We start from the raw sequence: 16,729 nt of genomic DNA, 5'->3' as shown, positions 1-16,729 counted from the left end.
ATACAAATTATTTCTAATGTCTTAAAACGCCCTGCACAAAGTATATAAATAAAAAAATAACATTTGTTACAGACTATTGTATGTGAATTTCCCTGCGGAGATGAATAAAGTATCTATCTATCTATTGGGGGTTTCTTTTGAAGTAATTGAATTGGTAAATCATTAAATCAATAACTAATTACAATTAGATGTATAAGTTTGATAATTGTTCACTTTGGATCAGCAATGTAAATCAAGACAAAATCTATATTTTCTAAAATATGAAAATAATAATGTAACTCACCTGCCATCCTTGTTTCCATTATTATACATGGCCACCAGACATTGGAAATGGTACTGGTGTCCACACTGCGCCAATCGCCCGACAGATTCTGCTCTGGAAACAGGCCCCACGCCTGGACCTTTATATCCTGAAGGACCTCCTAAAGGTTCCATACATATGGTACAATCCTGGAAGAGCAATAAACATAAAATAAAAAATGTTTTACAGGAATATGACCTGAAAACATAGTCACAGGCCTTACCTCATCTGGTGGGCTCTTTACTTTTTGTAGGTACTTCTTAACCACGTCCTCTGGTGTCTTACCTGAAGACAACATCAAAGCACACATGGTGAGGTATACAGGGAGTGCAGAATTATTAGGCAAATGAGTATTTTGACCACATCATCCTCTTTATGCATGTTGTCTTACTCCAAGCTGTATAGGCTCGAAAGCCTACTACCAATTAAGCATATCAGGTGATGTGCATCTCTGTAATGAGAAGGGGTGTGGTCTAATGACATCAACACCCTATATCAGGTGTGCATATTTATTAGGCAACTTCCTTTCCTTTGGCAAAATGGGTCAGAAGAGGGACTTGACAGGCTCTGAAAAGTCAAAAATAGTGAGATATCTTGCAGAGGGATGCAGCACTCTTAAAATTGCCAAGCTTCTGAAGCGTGATCATCGAACAATCAAGCGTTACATTCAAAATAGTCAACAGGGTCGCAAGAAGCGTGTAGAAAAACCAAGGCGCAAAATAACTGCCCGTGAACTGAGAAAAGTCAAGCGTACAACTGCCAAGATGCCACTTGCCACCAGTTTTGCCATATTTCAGAGCTGCAACATCACTGGAGTGCCCAAAAGCACAAGGTGTGCAATACTCAGAGACATGGCCAAGGTAAGAAAGGCTGAAAAACGACCACCACTGAACAAGACACACAAGCTGAAACGTCAAGACTGGGCCAAGAAAAATCTCAAGACGGATTTTTCTAAGGTTTTATGGACTGATGAAATGAGAGTGAGTCTTGATGGGCCAGATGGATGGGCCCGTGGCTGCATCGGTAAAGGGCAGAGAGCTCCAGTCCGCCTCAGACGCCAGCAAGGTGGAGGTGGGGTACTGGTATGGGCTGGTATCATCAAAGATGAGCTTGTGGGGCCTTTTCGGGTTGAGGATGGACTCAAGCTCAACTCCCAGTCCTACTGCCAGTTTCTGGAAGACACCTTCTTCAAGCAGTGGTACAGGAAGAAGTCCGCATCCTTCAAGAAAAACATGATTTTCATGCAGGACAACGCTCCATCACACGCATCCAAGTACTCCACAGCGTGGCTGGCAAGAAAGGGTCTAAAAGAAGAAAAACTAATGACATGGCCTCCTTGTTCACCTGATCTGAACCCCATAGAGAACCTGTGGTCCCTCATCAAATGTGAGATTTACAAGGAGGGAAAACAGTACACCTCTCTGAACAGTGTCTGGGAGGCTGTGGTTGCTGCTGCACGCAATGTTGATCGTGAACAGATCAAAGCACTGACAGAATCCATGGATGGCAGGCTTTTGAGTGTCCTTGCAAAGAAAGGTGGCTATATTGGTCACTGATTTGTTTTTGTTTTGTTTTTGAATGTCAGAAATGTATATTTGTGAATGTTGAGCTGTTATATTGGTTTCCCTGATGAAAATAAATAATTGAAATGGGTATACATTTGTTTTTTGTTAAGTTGCCTAATAATTATGCACAGTAATAGTCACCTGCACACACAGATATCCTCCTAAAATAGCTAAAACTAAAAAAGCCCCACTCCAACTTCCAAAATATTCAGCTTTGATATTAATGAGACTTTTGGGTTCATTAAGAACATGGTTGTTGTTCAATAATAAAATTAATCCTCAAAAATACAACTTGCCTAATAATTCTGCACTCCCTGTATGAGCCATGTTACAGTCGGATCAGAGGCTTCCGCTCTACTGGTAACCACAGCCTGGGGAGGGATGGGCGCCATTAGGCTGTACTTGCCCTTACAGCAAGTATTGCCCTGACGATACGTGAACTATGAACCATGATATCGGGGTTCCTACAGCCTTAGGCAAGTTACATTTCAGACTTTTTGAGACAGTTTTAATGCGTTTTGAAATCAAATTTAAGACCAAGTCGACAAAAAAACAACAACCCACAATTGAAACAAACAAAACAAAAAAACACAAATATTTATTGCACACAATACATTAAGCCATGGCTAAATACGTTTGTGGGATAGCCACTTCTCATTACAAGTACACTTTCTCATGGTTCAAAGTAAATGTCTCTGTCTGAAGTTGCCATGTGTACTGTGGGTAGACCTAAGACATGGTTCTGCTCTGAAAGGCCCGACTGAAACTACATCACCGTTTTGATAATTCCGTTATTGTGGCCACGCATTGTTGCCATGAAAGTAAATCGGTGGATTTTTAAAAAGAGAAAATACATTACTAACAAAATCGTTTTAAACCTAAATCTAAAAAAAAATGATTTAAGACATTTTAATGCCAATTAACAATGAATTCAATGCCTTTTTAGACTTTTCAAGGATCCGCGGGAACCCTGGATATGAACATAATCAGTGACACAGTAGTTTTGTTGTTGTTTGTTATGCACGTCGTACACAGTTGCTTACCTTTGCGAGCTTGCTTCTTGGTGGTCTTCCTGCAGCAGTGACCAAAGCCCGGCACGGGTTTTATGTCACTCTTACTGACGGGTGGAGGGTGCAGCACGAGTTTAGGAGGTCTTGTGAGACACACGGGGAGGGCGGCAGCACTCATCAGAATGCCTGTGATGCCTAAATTCAAGGAAGGAAATATAATTCATTGACCTGGAAAAGCAGTTATTTTGAAAATTTACAATTGTATGCTTTTATCCAGTCAACCATTTAATCTAATAGAAATCGCCAATACATGAACATTAAATGGAAGAAGCCGGCATTATTCAGGAAGCACCAGTAGCCTATATAGGACTGGTATTATCAGAGCTGCAAAATATTGAAAGTGATGTCAAAAAAGATGATTTTCAGACTTAAAGAAAAATCGACTAGTAGCATTTGAGAGCGCCATTTTTGGTTAGAGGGGTTCTTAAAAAACTGTAAACAACAAAGAAGCAATCATTAATAACATTATTGTACGAGTTTAGATTAAATATAACGGTATACCATTGATAACAATCAATGGATTTATGATTAAAATGTACATAGTGATGACAACTGGTTTCATAGCGGCGCCCTCTGTTGGCTGCGGCTGCATCGGCTCGCTACAACGGGTCAGGTGTATCGACATTTCGTTCTGTGTACATTGTTACAAAGAATGACAATACAAAGGAAATTATTATTATTATAAGGCATTTGAAATATTGATTGATTCCTCTAGATGGCACTGTTTGTTTAAAGATGCCCTGGAAAATCAAACTAGCCTTTGTGTTCAAACCAAGAGCACCATCTAGAGCAGTATTTCTCAATTGGTGCGTTGCAGACCCGTTTTCACTGAAGCGAAGTAGAAAAGAATCGGAGGTTCAATTGGAGAGTAGATAGCTCTGCTCTATCTTATCATCCTGTTCAGTCAATTCAGCGCCATCCCAGTTGTGTTTGAGAGGGACCACATCTTATTTTATTGCAATTTTTTGGTTTTATTTCCTCTTTTCTGACCAAAACAAATGGACTCTAAAAAAGTTTGTGAAAAAGGGAAGGAAAAGTGGAAAATAGTGTCAACAAACAAAGAAATGATTGCAAAATATGAAAATAGTGTACGAGTGTGTGCCAATAAAGCCCTGCTTGAAGGTACAGTAAATGGTTTAATGTCTATGCGTAACGAAGCAGTATTGGGAAATATGAAAATAATGTTATATTTCTAGCTTCTTTTCTTTTACCAGTACCTCCATTATCTGCACCGCTTATCCTCAGTAGAGTTGCGGGGGTGCTGCAGCCCATCCCAGCTATCTTTGGGCAGGGGACACCCTGAACTGGTTGCCAGCCAGTCACAGGGCACACAGAGACAGACAACTCACTCGCTCATTCACACCTAGGGACAATTTGGACCGGACAATTCACCTGACATGCATGTTTTTGGAATGTGTGAGGAAACCAGAGTGCCCGGAGGAAACCCACGCAAGCATGGGGAGAACATGCTAACTCCACACAGGAGGTTCGATCTCATGACCTCAGAACTGTGCCGCACACGCGCTAACCACTGCCCCGCCGTGCTGCCCTTTTACCAGTATATTGATCTTTATTATCTTCACAGTTAAGTAATTATTGTCGTTTAGGTATCCATTTATTTTCGTTTTAGGTATGTGGCTTATATTCGAATATATACAATGCTTGAAGTTGTATTGATTTTGCTGGACGCTTTGTTTTTTGAAACTAAAAAGGTCAATAGATTTTACTAGCTCTGCTTTAAAATCCATAATACTTTCATTTGATAAATTTGAAAAGTGGATTTTTTTAGTTTGATTTTGGGTCACAGCTTGTTATCAAGGTGGAATGGTGGGTACTGAAGTCAGGCCAGTCCAGAACCACTGATCTAGAAGAAAAATTATTAATTTTTCTCCCCCCATTTTTGTGGTTTTAATAGAAAATGCATATTTGGTCATTTGCAATTAGCTGGTGTAGTAAACTACGGAAGGTTTAGAGTCTTTAGCTCTTTATACTGTTTAAAAGAGTCAAGTCATTTTTATTTGTATAGCCCTTAATCACAAAGAGTCTCAAAGGGCTTCAAAAGAGATGTACACTTTTTCACCAAGTGACATTCCAAAAAGAACCCCTGATAGGCGAACTCCGTGAAGTAGAAACCTCTTTTTTTTTACAATTACTATACAATTACTATACAATAAAATACTTTATTATACACTAAAACCAAAGAATAAACCCTTTTACAGGCTCAAACATTTATGTAACAAACATAAATACCATCAAATAGTAATAAGTGCAGACACTGTTTAGCCAATCAAAATGCAGAACTCAATGCACGAGGAAAATTTGTAAAGTGGCGAACCTGTGAAAACGTAAACCGCGATATAGAGAGGAATTATTGTATTTTGATCCAACAAACACGCGATCATTTGCACTCTCTGGATATATCTATATGTCAGTGTTACGGCGCTCATAACAATATCTTGTCATTATAGTCATTCCTGATAAACAAAATAAGTACCGATTGATTGATCAAGTCAAGTTCTGAACTATGGGAGCTGCAGTGTTCACTTTACCTCTGAAAAGTGATGGGTCCCGGGGACTCGCATGCTCAAAAATCTATGGGTCCCAACAGAGATCTATGGGTCCCCAAAATTTTGTGTTATCGAGGTTGAAATTGTAAATCGGCGACAAATATATAATATAAATCCATACATTCATTCAGTTTTAATAATCGCAATAACTCTTGCTCTCGTGCTCTCTCGGTCTCTCGCTCGCACTCTCTCGTGCTCTCTCGCTCTCTCACTCTCTACTTCTCTCTCTCTCTCTCTCTCTCTCTATCACTTTCTCTCTCTTTCTCTCTCTCTCTATCACTTTCTCTCTCTTTCTCTCTCTCTATCACTTTCTCTCTCTTTCTCTCTCTCTCTATCTCTCTCTGTCTGTCTTTTTAACTTCTTTGGCTCTAACTTCCTTTTCTCTCTTTTATTTTTCTCTCTTTCTACCCTTTGTGCTTTCTTGTCTCTTTTCTCTCCTGTTTTTCTATTTTTCTTTGGATTTTTTTCTTCCTCTCTCTTTCTTTTCCTCCTGTCTCACGACTTTTTACCTCTTTTGTTTCTCACTCTCTCACCCTTCTTTGTCCCGCCCTCTCTCCTTTTCCCTCCCTCTTTCTCTTATTTCTTTATCTCTCTTTTTCTTTGTTTTTAATCTACTAGTCCGGCCCCCGACAGAATGATTGTTCTATGGTGTGGCCCCCGAGCTAAAATGAGTTTGACACCCCTGCTCTAGATAGAAGATTTCATTGATTATGTGTAGGAAAAAAATATTGCACATCCCTAATTAAAAGTTAAGAAAAAAACTAAACCTAGTATGTCTTTGAAGAGGTTTTCAACACAATCCGTTCACGCGTCATGTAAAAAGGTGAAAGTCCCAAACTTAAGAGACGAATTTCATAAAAGCAGCAAAACCCTTGTGTTCATTTGCATAGATGATGCTATTTGTGTGAGTTTCCAGGTTTCATGCATTTTACCTTACTTAGGTGGAAATTAATTCGGCAGGGTTATTCATAGCTAGATTCAATTACATTTTAAGAACTTTCGAAGCAATTTTTTTAAATTTTCTACCACCATTAAAAAAAAAAACAGTGTAAATCATGTATTTTGCAGAATCACAAATATGGCTGTGATTTTTAATCTTACGTGCGCATTTATCAGGACATTATTTTTAGATCTTGGGTAAATTGGGCAAATGTATTTGTTTTTTGGACAAATCTCATCCCAAAAGGACAGCAATATGTAGCGTACATTTTCAGTTCCAGCAACCATTACAATTTACCACTGGGAAACGCTACCGTAATTTTTTTATGGCCCGTAATAAATGTCCATGATCCATATACAGTATTATTGTCGCACTAATACACATTTCATAGACCCCTGTATAGGTGTAGCATGCACCTGTCCTTTTGTGCGCGACCTGTAGGAGGCGATGACGCTTTGTAGGACAAAGCCGTACAAACTATTGCCAGCTGCAGTTAATTACTAAGGAAGAAGAAATGCAATGGCAAAGCAAAGCCACCAGAGAGCACTGTCGGTATCATTTTTAAGCAGACTTTTTGAGAAACATGGCAACAACTTCAAGCATTTACAAGCACTTCACCCGAATTTCAAGCACTTTTCAATCCTTGAAAACACACCATTAAAACAAGCATTTCCAAGGATTTCAAGCACCCGTACAAACTCAGAATCCAATTCTGTTTTTTAAAAATCAAAATCAAAGTAGATATTTCTTGAGAGACAAACATTGAGAAAAAAATTCATCGATAATGAATTTATAATCTAATCCTAACCCCAACCATGTATAAACAACGGAAACAGCCAGTCTTGGGATTCAGAGGTCGCAGGTTCGATTCCCGGCTCCTCCGTGTTGTATGTCTAAGTGTCCTTGGGCAAGACACTGAATCCCCAATGCCCCCAATGAGCAGGTAGGTGCCTTGCATGGTTGACTCCCTATTGGTGTGTGAGTGTGTGTGTGTGAATGGGTAAGTGTGAAGCACATTGTAAAGCGCTTTGGGAGGTCTTCATTGACTTGAAAAGCGCTATATAAATGCAGACCATTTACCATTTAAATAGTGAGGAAATAATAATGGTAAGATCTTACCTGCCAGTGCAGGATGTACAGGACTGGATCCATTGAGATTCTTCACAGGCACAGTGGGCACACTATAAAAAAGAAAAAATAGTTTAAAATGGTTTTCGGTAACCTGCTATCCCTCTATTTAAAGTATATCCTCAAAAATTTCAGAGTAACAAAATCCTCACTTTGAGTAAAGGATGACAGTCATTGTTGTCAGAAATATGGAAAATAAATTATAGTGGGATCAAGAGATGGGGAAAACAATTAAACGCCAGTTATATAAAAAAAACAACCCAGTGCTATCCTATCTTCGCGCTTTGTCATAACTCCTTTTGCTCTCTTGGTATCCCTGCATCTGAAAACACACTGGCATGGTATGATGGTTAATCAGCATTTGAGTAATCAAGGAGGGATATGTGTGGATGTATTTGAAGCTAATCCAAAGATTTTCCATCTGCTCAGAGATGGACGTCATACAGCCGCTCTCTGGGGATTACCTCCATCGTCACAAGGCCAATCTGCTCTCGCTGGAAAATTGCACGTAGAGGTGATTTGTTCAGCAAAACTGAAGTTATCAATTTCAATATTTAGTTGTTCAGCTGTAAGCTATCAAAAGTTGTACGGACTGGTAGCATTTAGTATGCAACACGTCAGGAGAAAATCCTTTTCAATTCAAGTTGAAGGCCATGAAAAAGCTTCAGGTGTGGTTAGAATGTTATTCATATGCAAAAGGAAATGCAGAGGTGGAAATTTGGATTAAGCCTGCGTATATCCCTATTCTACTAAGTTGAAAGTGTGCATCAGAGAATCGTAAATATGCAGAATAACAATAAATAATGTAACTCTACTAAATGTAAAACTTTGTCGACAACCATATGGGGGCAATGACCTGCAGGCGTTCGGTGTTTGTGCAATGAGCTTATTTTTACTTGACCCGACTTAATGATTCATTTAGGTATAAGCTAATGACTCACTGGAATGCATGACAGAATTTATATACAAAAAACACATCATTAATAAACAATATTCATCTAAATAATACGCAAAAAAACCCTACTAAATTGAAAAATTTGCTTTTATTTTACATTACATGAATTTCACCTAAAGGGAGCTGACATAATTGTCTGCCATCTTGCAAAAACGTCAAAAAATACTAAATACTTATAACTTTATTACACAATTCTATGTTATTGCCTTTTTTTGGACCACTAGGGGAAATATATTACATTCATCATTAAGATGATAAAGCATCACAACTTGATTCTTATACAAGGGAAATAATACTTAAAAGAGATATATTCTTTGTAATTATTTATTATTTTGCAGTAAAATACCATGAACCCATTTGAATTGCAATTCAATGATGTGGCATTTCTTGGCCACTAGGGGCAGTAGTAATTGTTCAGCGCGCACATAATCTAAATCAGGCGTGTCAAACTCATTTTAACTCGCGGGCCACACGATAGAACAAACATTCCGTCGGGGGCCGGACTAGTAGATTAAAGAGAAAGAAAAAGAGGGATAAAAAATAAGAGAAAGAGGGAGGGAAAATGAGAGAGGGCAGGACAAAAAAAAGAAAAAAAGGGGAGAGAGCGTGAGAAACAAAAAAGATAAAAAGTCGTGAGAGGGGGGAAAGAAAGGGAGAGGAAGAAAGAAATCCAAAGAGAAATAGAAAGACAGAAGGAGAGAAAAGAGAAAAGAAAGCGCGAAGGGTAGGAAGAGAGAAAGAGAAGAGAGAAAAGGAAAAAAGGAAGTTAGAGCAAAATAAGTTAAAAAGACACAGAGAGAGAAAGAGACAAAGAGCAACAAAGGAAGAGAAAAAGAGACAGAGGGAGAAAAAGGGTGGAAAAGAGAAAGAGAAAGAAATACAAGTACAGGGTCTTTGTTCGAGGCACCTTTTTTTTTGGGCAAAATCAAGTTGACATATTTCAACCTGCAGCTCGTTTTTCTCTTGTGCTTCTCTGAGTGTTGTCTCGCGGGCCGGATTCAATCCCTTAGCGGGCCTGATCTCGCCCGCGGGCCGCCTGTTTGACACCTGTGATCTAAATCTATCTATTCTAAACTACTTTATAAATCCCAAAGTGTGTGTGTTTGTATCTAACTTATAGGCTCCAAAACAGCTGAATCGATACTGTACTGTAGGCCTCTGCGAATGCCTTAAGCAAGGTTTGGTGTCAAGTCAGGACACCCCGAATAAATATCAACAAAATTGATGAACATGTGTTTTCGTGTGATCTACTTTCATGGGGTCTCTTATCAAATTGGGTACTGTAGCTCTCAACCACTCCAAGCAGCCAAATCCAATCTTCTTTTGGCCCGGCAACAATATGAAACAAAGATGAAACTGCAAAAATGCATGTTGTTTTTGCGAGACTGAAAAAAAATAAAAACCTAAACGTTTTTATGAAAAAAACCCGTATACTTAACTACTTGTTTATATATATATATATATATATATATATATATATATATATATATATATACCACACAAACATACACACACACACAAATTTGCTTGTATGGTGCATGTGTTTATCAGTTTACTGCAATTGCTGCAATTTGAACGCTAGGACAGTTGACAATTTGTATGTAAAACAAACTGTATGCTTGGAACTAATTTTAAATCAACTTCCAATTAAAAAAAAACCCATAGTTTTTGATGTAGGGGGATGGGACTGAAAAGAGCTTGTCTCTTGACCTTAAGTCAAAACACACGTACTCCCTCGGCTTTGTCTTTCACACTCCCACAATCCCAATGCCCTACACTTTTCAATATTGCCTAGGGGCCAGATGGACATCAGCTGCACCGATTCAGAAGCTAGACAAAAACACTGCTACATACGTCTTCCTCCCTCTCACACATGAACAAACATGCATCCTGGTACTAATGACAAAGAAATTAACTCACATCATGCATTTCCCCTAGCCCCTTATTAAATTAACTATAGCGAATATACTTATGTATGTGAGCAACAGTGTGCAAATATTTTTGAAGATAGGTGTTGAGTAAAATAATATGTAGTTTACATTTTCAGTTGCAGGAAGTTCTTATTACAATTTACCATTGGGAAACGCTACCCTAATTTTTTGCATAATAAATATCCATAATTGATATTACGTATCACGTTGCACTAATACACAATTGATAGTCCTCTGTTTAGGTGTAGTGTGCAGCACTTCTCTTTGGGCGGCATTAGCTCAGGAGGTAGAGCGCTCGTCTTGGGATCAAGAGATCGCAGGTTTGATTCCCGGCTCCTCCGTGTTGTATGTCTAAGTGTCCTTGGGCAAGACACTGAATCCCTAATGCCCCCAATAAGCAGGTTGGTGCCTTGCATGGCTGCACGGCCGCTATTGGTGTGTGAGTGTGTGTGTGAATGGGTAAGTGTGAAGCACATTGTAAAGCGTTTCGGGAAGTCTTCATTGACTTGAAAAGCGCTATATAAATGCAGACCATTTACCATTTTGGGCGCAATCCCTAAAGGCCGATGGCACTTCATACAACAATGTCGAACAAACTAATACCAGCTGTCGTTAATTACGAGGGGAAAAAAAATGCAATGGCAAAGTGAAGCCACCAGAGAACAGTGTTGGCGTCAATTTTAACCAGACTTGTTAAAAACATGGCAACAATTTCAAGCATTTACAAGCACTTTACCAACAATTGGAAGCACTTTTTAATCCTTGAAAACACAACATCGCAATTAAAGCTTTTTTAAGAATGTTAAGCAGCTGTACGAACCCTCAACCACAAACACATCTTTCTGGAAAAAGGGCACGGGGCGATTGCATATAGGTTAATTCTAACAAGATGTATTCAGATAATTGAGAATAACTAATTTATTATGTTTGTGAACACACGGAATGTGTTAAATATTTATAGGGCAGTTACAAAATAGATACCACCACTGTAAAACATTTTAAAGAATTATTTCTATTGTTTACATTTACAAACTTCCTAGAAAATCACAATAACCTATCACTGCTAGCCATTGTTTGTATTTTCCGTTTTCTAGCAGTCGTTCATTAAAACAGCAGCCTCATTGCATCTTGATCTTATGCACCTTACGTCTTGGGCACGACGCTAGGGGGCGTTGACGCTTCACATGACTACACCATACAAACTAATGCCAGCTACCGTTAATTACAAGATGAAATACAAATGGCAAAGAGGGCCCCCAAAGATTTTAAGTTAACTTGTTTTATTTTTGATCATTTAATACGTGGTCTATCGAGTTAGACTGCAACATTTTCAAGCATTTACAAGCACATCTTTCAAAATGCACTTTTCAAACCTTCTAAATAAAAAAGAAAAATCAAGCATTTTCAATTATTATTTCAAGCACCTTACAAACCCTGTTTTTTTATTCAATGCTAAACACGAAAATAACTCTCGACAGGATCGCGAAGCGGGGTCTGAACCACCATATTTGCAAACATACTCAGTGACTCAACTAAAATACCCAATGGAAAAGTGAACCAAATTTCAATTAGCTAACCACGGTTAAAATCTGGATTCTTCGCAAATGTGGTCAGAAAATAATGAAACCAAGGACATTACTAGGGTCAAAGCATTTCTTTCTCACACTCATTCATCCAGGATGTTGAACTCCAATAGTAGCACACATTCCTCACTCCATCTCCTGTGAGGATTGTCAATATTTACGCTTACCATAGGAGAGAGAAGGGGAATGTGGCTGTGAACACAAGAAACAGCGTGTGAATGTAAACCCTCTGTATCCTGACATGTGATCAATCAGTTTATTACTTTTTTTCTTTCTTTCTTTAAATCCCTTACCCTATCAACCTGTCAGCCGTGGTGTGAGTTGCTGTCTGGGATAAGTCTTGAACACCCACACACACAAACGAATGGTTTCATACGTATATTCAACCCCATTCGCAAAATTGTGAGAGGAGGGGCATAGACTATGGTCTCTTCCCCATTGCCACACAAAAGAGATCCTCATTATGATAATACAAAACCATTCCACCAAATGAACCCCAAAGCAATCGTTTCACCTGGTTCAAATGTCGATTTATAGTAAGGAAAATAACTGATTTGCGAAAACTAACAGCGGAAGGTCGAATGTATAGAAAAAGAGAAAAAAACTCAAGACAAAACAGAGTGGGGGGATGGATAAGGGGAAAGTAGCAGAGGCTTCACATTGTGCTGCTAATGTGGCCCAGACTTGTGTAATCCAACAAAGGTTACTGTGGAGACCAACAATGCGGCTTTGAGGGGCCCAGACTGCTGGGAAGTGAAGGGACAGGAGGAGGGATAGGAGCCACGGACGAAAGAAAAGAAAATATCCTCACGGGCAGAGTAAGGACTACACGCACACATGCAAGCAAACACATGGACACACAAAACACACATCTCCAAACCATCTGACCTTGTTTTAAGGTCAAACGTGATAATAAACACCCTTTTAATATTCTGTAACACATCCTCTGGATGTGTGTTCACTTTTTAGCTTTACGTTCAACACTTGGATTTTTTGTTACAAAATCAAAGCATGTGAACATGTTTGCAACACTCAGATAGCACTGGTTAAAGGTATTCTCAAACAGATTTTTTTTACACTTAGAAACAGAGAGTGTATTGTTCCACCCCACAACCGTGTAACTATGTTGCAAAATATTTCACGCGCCGGGGAAATTCAGTCACAAAGTTGACCTATCTGGCTTGACATCATTGAAAGATTACTTTCAAAATGGCGTCTCCCATGAACCAAACATGTGAGGCGACCATCGAGTGTAGTGAACAGCAATTGGATACCACTCATTTCTACTTGGAAGTATGCGATTGTGGCCTTATGTGTTTCTCGCCGTGTGTGTGGACCAGGGTTGGGTAGGGTTACTTTAACTTGATTACTTTCAATTACTTTTGGATGACTCCAATCCCAAATATGCCAATAAAAGACAAAAGAAACTAAATATGAATAAAATGACTCAATTTTGTGCAGGCTTGGGGAGTAACGTAATGGAACGGCAAAAAATTATGTTGGCAAGCTGTTTGGATTTATTTTCATTTTGTTTCTGTTGCATTTTATGTTAGTTTTGCCGGAGATCAAAGCCAGGAGAGAAAGCTTACCACGTGTTGTGAGTCATCATTTTATTAATATTTAGTTTCTTTTGACTTTTACTAGCATATTTGGTATTGAAGTAATCCAAAAGTAACTGAAAGTAATCAAGTTAAAGTAACCCTACCCAACCCTGGTGTGGACATAATTTTGTGAGGCAAACTCCCTGTTAGTATCGGGGCTGCAAAGAGATTTGCTGTTTCGTTTGCTCCCATTTGGCGCTCGTTGAACACCAACTGTGTATTGTTTGGCCAGCTCGACTAGGGTTAGCGATGGTTTTGCCGTGTCCCTTGGTATATTGCTGGCCGGCTTCGCGTATATCGCTGTAGCCATGTCAGCTTTTCCTCCTTAGTTACCTGTTAGCCTAGCTCAGGTGTCACCAACACGGTGCCCGCGGGCACCCGGTCGCCCGCAAGGACCACATGAGTCGCCCGCGGGCCTGTTCCAAAAATAGCACATCTCATAGAGAGCTGCGTCTAAAAATTAATTTTGTTCTGTTGCTATTATTTTTTTAATCACACTTGTATGTATATAGATTTAAAAAATACTATCTTAAAAATACTTTAAGGTTAACGCGCACAATATTTACCTATGGGCAGTAAAGTAGAGCTTGTGGGATGTGGAGAGTAAGCTAGCGGGCGCTGTATGCACTTTCGTACCCCAAAAACATGGCAGAAAAAAGAAAGAAAACGTATCTCTTTCACAGTGAATGGGAAGAGGAGTTCTTTTTTACGACTGTAAAAGAAACCTGCGTGTGTCTGATTTGCGGGACGACCGTGGCGACAGCAAAACGGCACAATGTGGAGAGACATTTCAATACGTGTCACAAAAGCTACCATGATAAATATCCACCTGCAAGCGCCCTACGGGCAGAAAAAGCCCGTGAGCTAAAGACCGCTCTGGGTAAGCAACAGTCTTTTTTTACGAGGCCGGCCAAAAACTCACAAAAAGCAACCGAAGCCTCGTTTAGAGCTACACATTTTCTGATCAAGAAAAAAAAGGCATTTACAGATGGAGAAGTTGTCAAAGAAGCGATGTTATTAATTGCTAACACTGTATTTAAAGACGAGAAAAATGGAAGCGACCTAATCTCCACTCTTTCCGACGTCCAACTGGGGGCATCTACGATGGCAAGACGAGTATCAGCTATGTCCAGTAACTTGGTCGATCAGTTGGAGCAGGATCTGGCGAAGTGCAAGTGGTTTAGCCTCCAGTGCGATGAGTCCGTGGACAGCAGCAGTACAGCGCAGTTATTGGTTTTTATCCGGATGGTGTTTAATGATTTCTCCACAAAAGAAGAACTCCTGACACTACTGCCCTTAAAGACAACTACGAGAGGAGTTGACATTTATAACACGGTGAAGGAGTTTTTCGTGCAGAAAAAGGTGCCATTGGAAAAGCTGGTAGCGGTGACAACAGACGGGGCTCCTGCTATGGTCGGCCGACAGACAGGTTTCATCGCTCACTGTAAACGTGACCCAGACTTCCCCAAATTTCTGCATTACCATTGCATCATTCACCAGCAGGCGTTGTGTGCGAAAGTGATCGGCTTTGGGCACGTGATGACTCCCGTTGTGAAAATCATAAACAACATCCGCTCCAAAGCAAAGCAGCACAGGATTTTCAAGGTACTATTAGAGGAGATGTCAGCAGAATATGGGGACCTACTGCTACACACAGAAATCAGATGGCTCAGCAGAGGACGAGTTTTGCATCGTTTTTTGTCTCTTTTGCGTGAAATCAAAGAGTTCATGCAGTCCAAAGGCGAAGATGTCTCACTGCTAGAGGACACAGAGTGGACACTTGACCTTGCATTTTTGGTGGACATTACTGGGAAATTAAACCTCCTGAACTGCCAGCTGCAAGGCAAAGGTAAGACTGTTGTCGATATGATAAGTGCTTTAAATGCATTTAAAGCCAAAATGAATGCATTCTCTGCAGATTTACAGAGAAAAAAAGTTCTGCACTTTCCCTCTGTGCAGTCAGTGCTGAAAGACAATGCTTCTGCATCTGAGACATTTGAAAAAGTGGCAGAAAAGTACATTGAAGTAATAAACAGACTTGGGCAAGAGTTTGAGAATAGGTTTTGTGACCTTCATCAGCTTGAACCATGTGTGTTCTTCATTTCCAACCCTTTCATGAATGGGGACACAACATGCTTTGCTGAGCAGTTAAGTGCAACGTTCAACTTGGATGCTGGACAGGTGGAGATTGAAATTATAACATTGCAAAATGATCTCCATCTCAAAGCCTACCAGGCTGCACCAAACTTTTGGCGCCTTGTTGACACAGAGAAGTACAGTGGAGTATGCACAGCAGCCATGAAGGTTGCCAGCCTGTTTGGCTCAACCTATCTCTGTGAATCAGCATTTTCTGACATGAACTTCATCAAAAACAAACACAGAACACGCCTCACTGATGCACATCTGAGAGACTCACTCACAGTTGCAGTGTCAAGTTACACACCAGATTACAACACACTGGTGAACAGCATGCAATGCCAGTCTTCCCACTAACCAAGGACGGATACCAGATGTAGTCAGTGACAACATGGTAGTGCCATGGCAAAGTTGAATTAAAATATTGAAGAATTGTGTTCAATTTAAAAGTGTGTTCATGACATTTAAAAGTTATAATTTTGTTAAACATAACACAGACTTGGCCATTAGTTCAAAATGTGAAATAAAAAATGTATTACATATTTAAAAATATGTAAGTTGATTTTGTTTAACATTACATAATTGTTAACTTTTTGAAACATGTTGCAACATAGTTCATGATTTGTTAACAGGGCATGTCAGTGGCTTGTGCAAATGGGATATTTTTTGCTAAAATGTAGTGATGTAAGTGATCATCTGAAAATGTAACAAATACTGTGATTAATAGAGATAAAGTGTTGAATATTGATATCTGTTTCCCACCTTGTTGTCATTTTTGATAATCATTGTTAGAAATCATTAACATGATCAGTGTCTTTACATAGGTGAGTATTACTAATCATTATAAATAATGTATAACTAAAGGCAAACTGAGCAAATTTGTTATTTCAGAAGAGCGTATCAAACTGGTAGCCCTTCGTATGATTCAGTAACCGTGAAGTAGCTCTCAGTT

The 16,729-nt window shown here is 39.4% G+C and overlaps 2 protein-coding genes across 4 annotated transcripts in view; one reads left to right on the top strand and one right to left on the bottom strand.

Annotated features, from left to right (window-relative positions):
• LOC148360728 (E3 ubiquitin-protein ligase DTX4-like) overlaps positions 1–16,729 on the bottom strand; it is a 41,404-nt gene that overhangs the window by 9,885 nt on the left and 14,790 nt on the right. For both annotated transcript variants that reach the window (XM_088341624.1, XM_088341625.1), the window contains exons 5-8: positions 7,563–7,624; positions 2,910–3,071; positions 525–586; positions 284–450 (exon numbers count right to left, since the gene is read on the bottom strand). In XM_088341624.1, the coding sequence (XP_088197750.1) occupies positions 284–450; positions 525–586; positions 2,910–3,071; positions 7,563–7,624 (453 nt within the window). The remainder of the gene's footprint in view (positions 1–283; positions 451–524; positions 587–2,909; positions 3,072–7,562; positions 7,625–16,729) is intronic.
• The window catches only part of LOC148360729 (general transcription factor II-I repeat domain-containing protein 2A-like), a 2,742-nt gene continuing 14 nt past the window's right edge, over positions 14,002–16,729 (top strand). The window contains exons 1-2 of one of the 2 annotated variants that reach the window (XM_088341627.1): positions 14,002–14,521; positions 14,684–16,729. The exon at positions 14,684–16,729 is cut by the window's right edge and continues 14 nt beyond it. In XM_088341627.1, coding sequence (XP_088197753.1) covers positions 14,287–14,521; positions 14,684–16,134 — 1,686 coding nt within the window. In that variant the 5' untranslated portion in view covers positions 14,002–14,286 and the 3' untranslated portion in view covers positions 16,135–16,729. The other variant, XM_088341626.1, reaches the window with a different exon arrangement.

Source organism: Urocampus carinirostris, chromosome 8 (genome assembly GCF_059441175.1).
Source record: "Urocampus carinirostris isolate Australia breed hairy pipefish chromosome 8, RoL_Ucar_1.0, whole genome shotgun sequence".
Classification (NCBI taxonomy): domain Eukaryota; kingdom Metazoa; phylum Chordata; class Actinopteri; order Syngnathiformes; family Syngnathidae; genus Urocampus; species Urocampus carinirostris.
The sequence above is the reverse complement of the archived record's forward strand: the minus strand, read 5'-3'. Positions and strand labels throughout refer to the sequence as shown.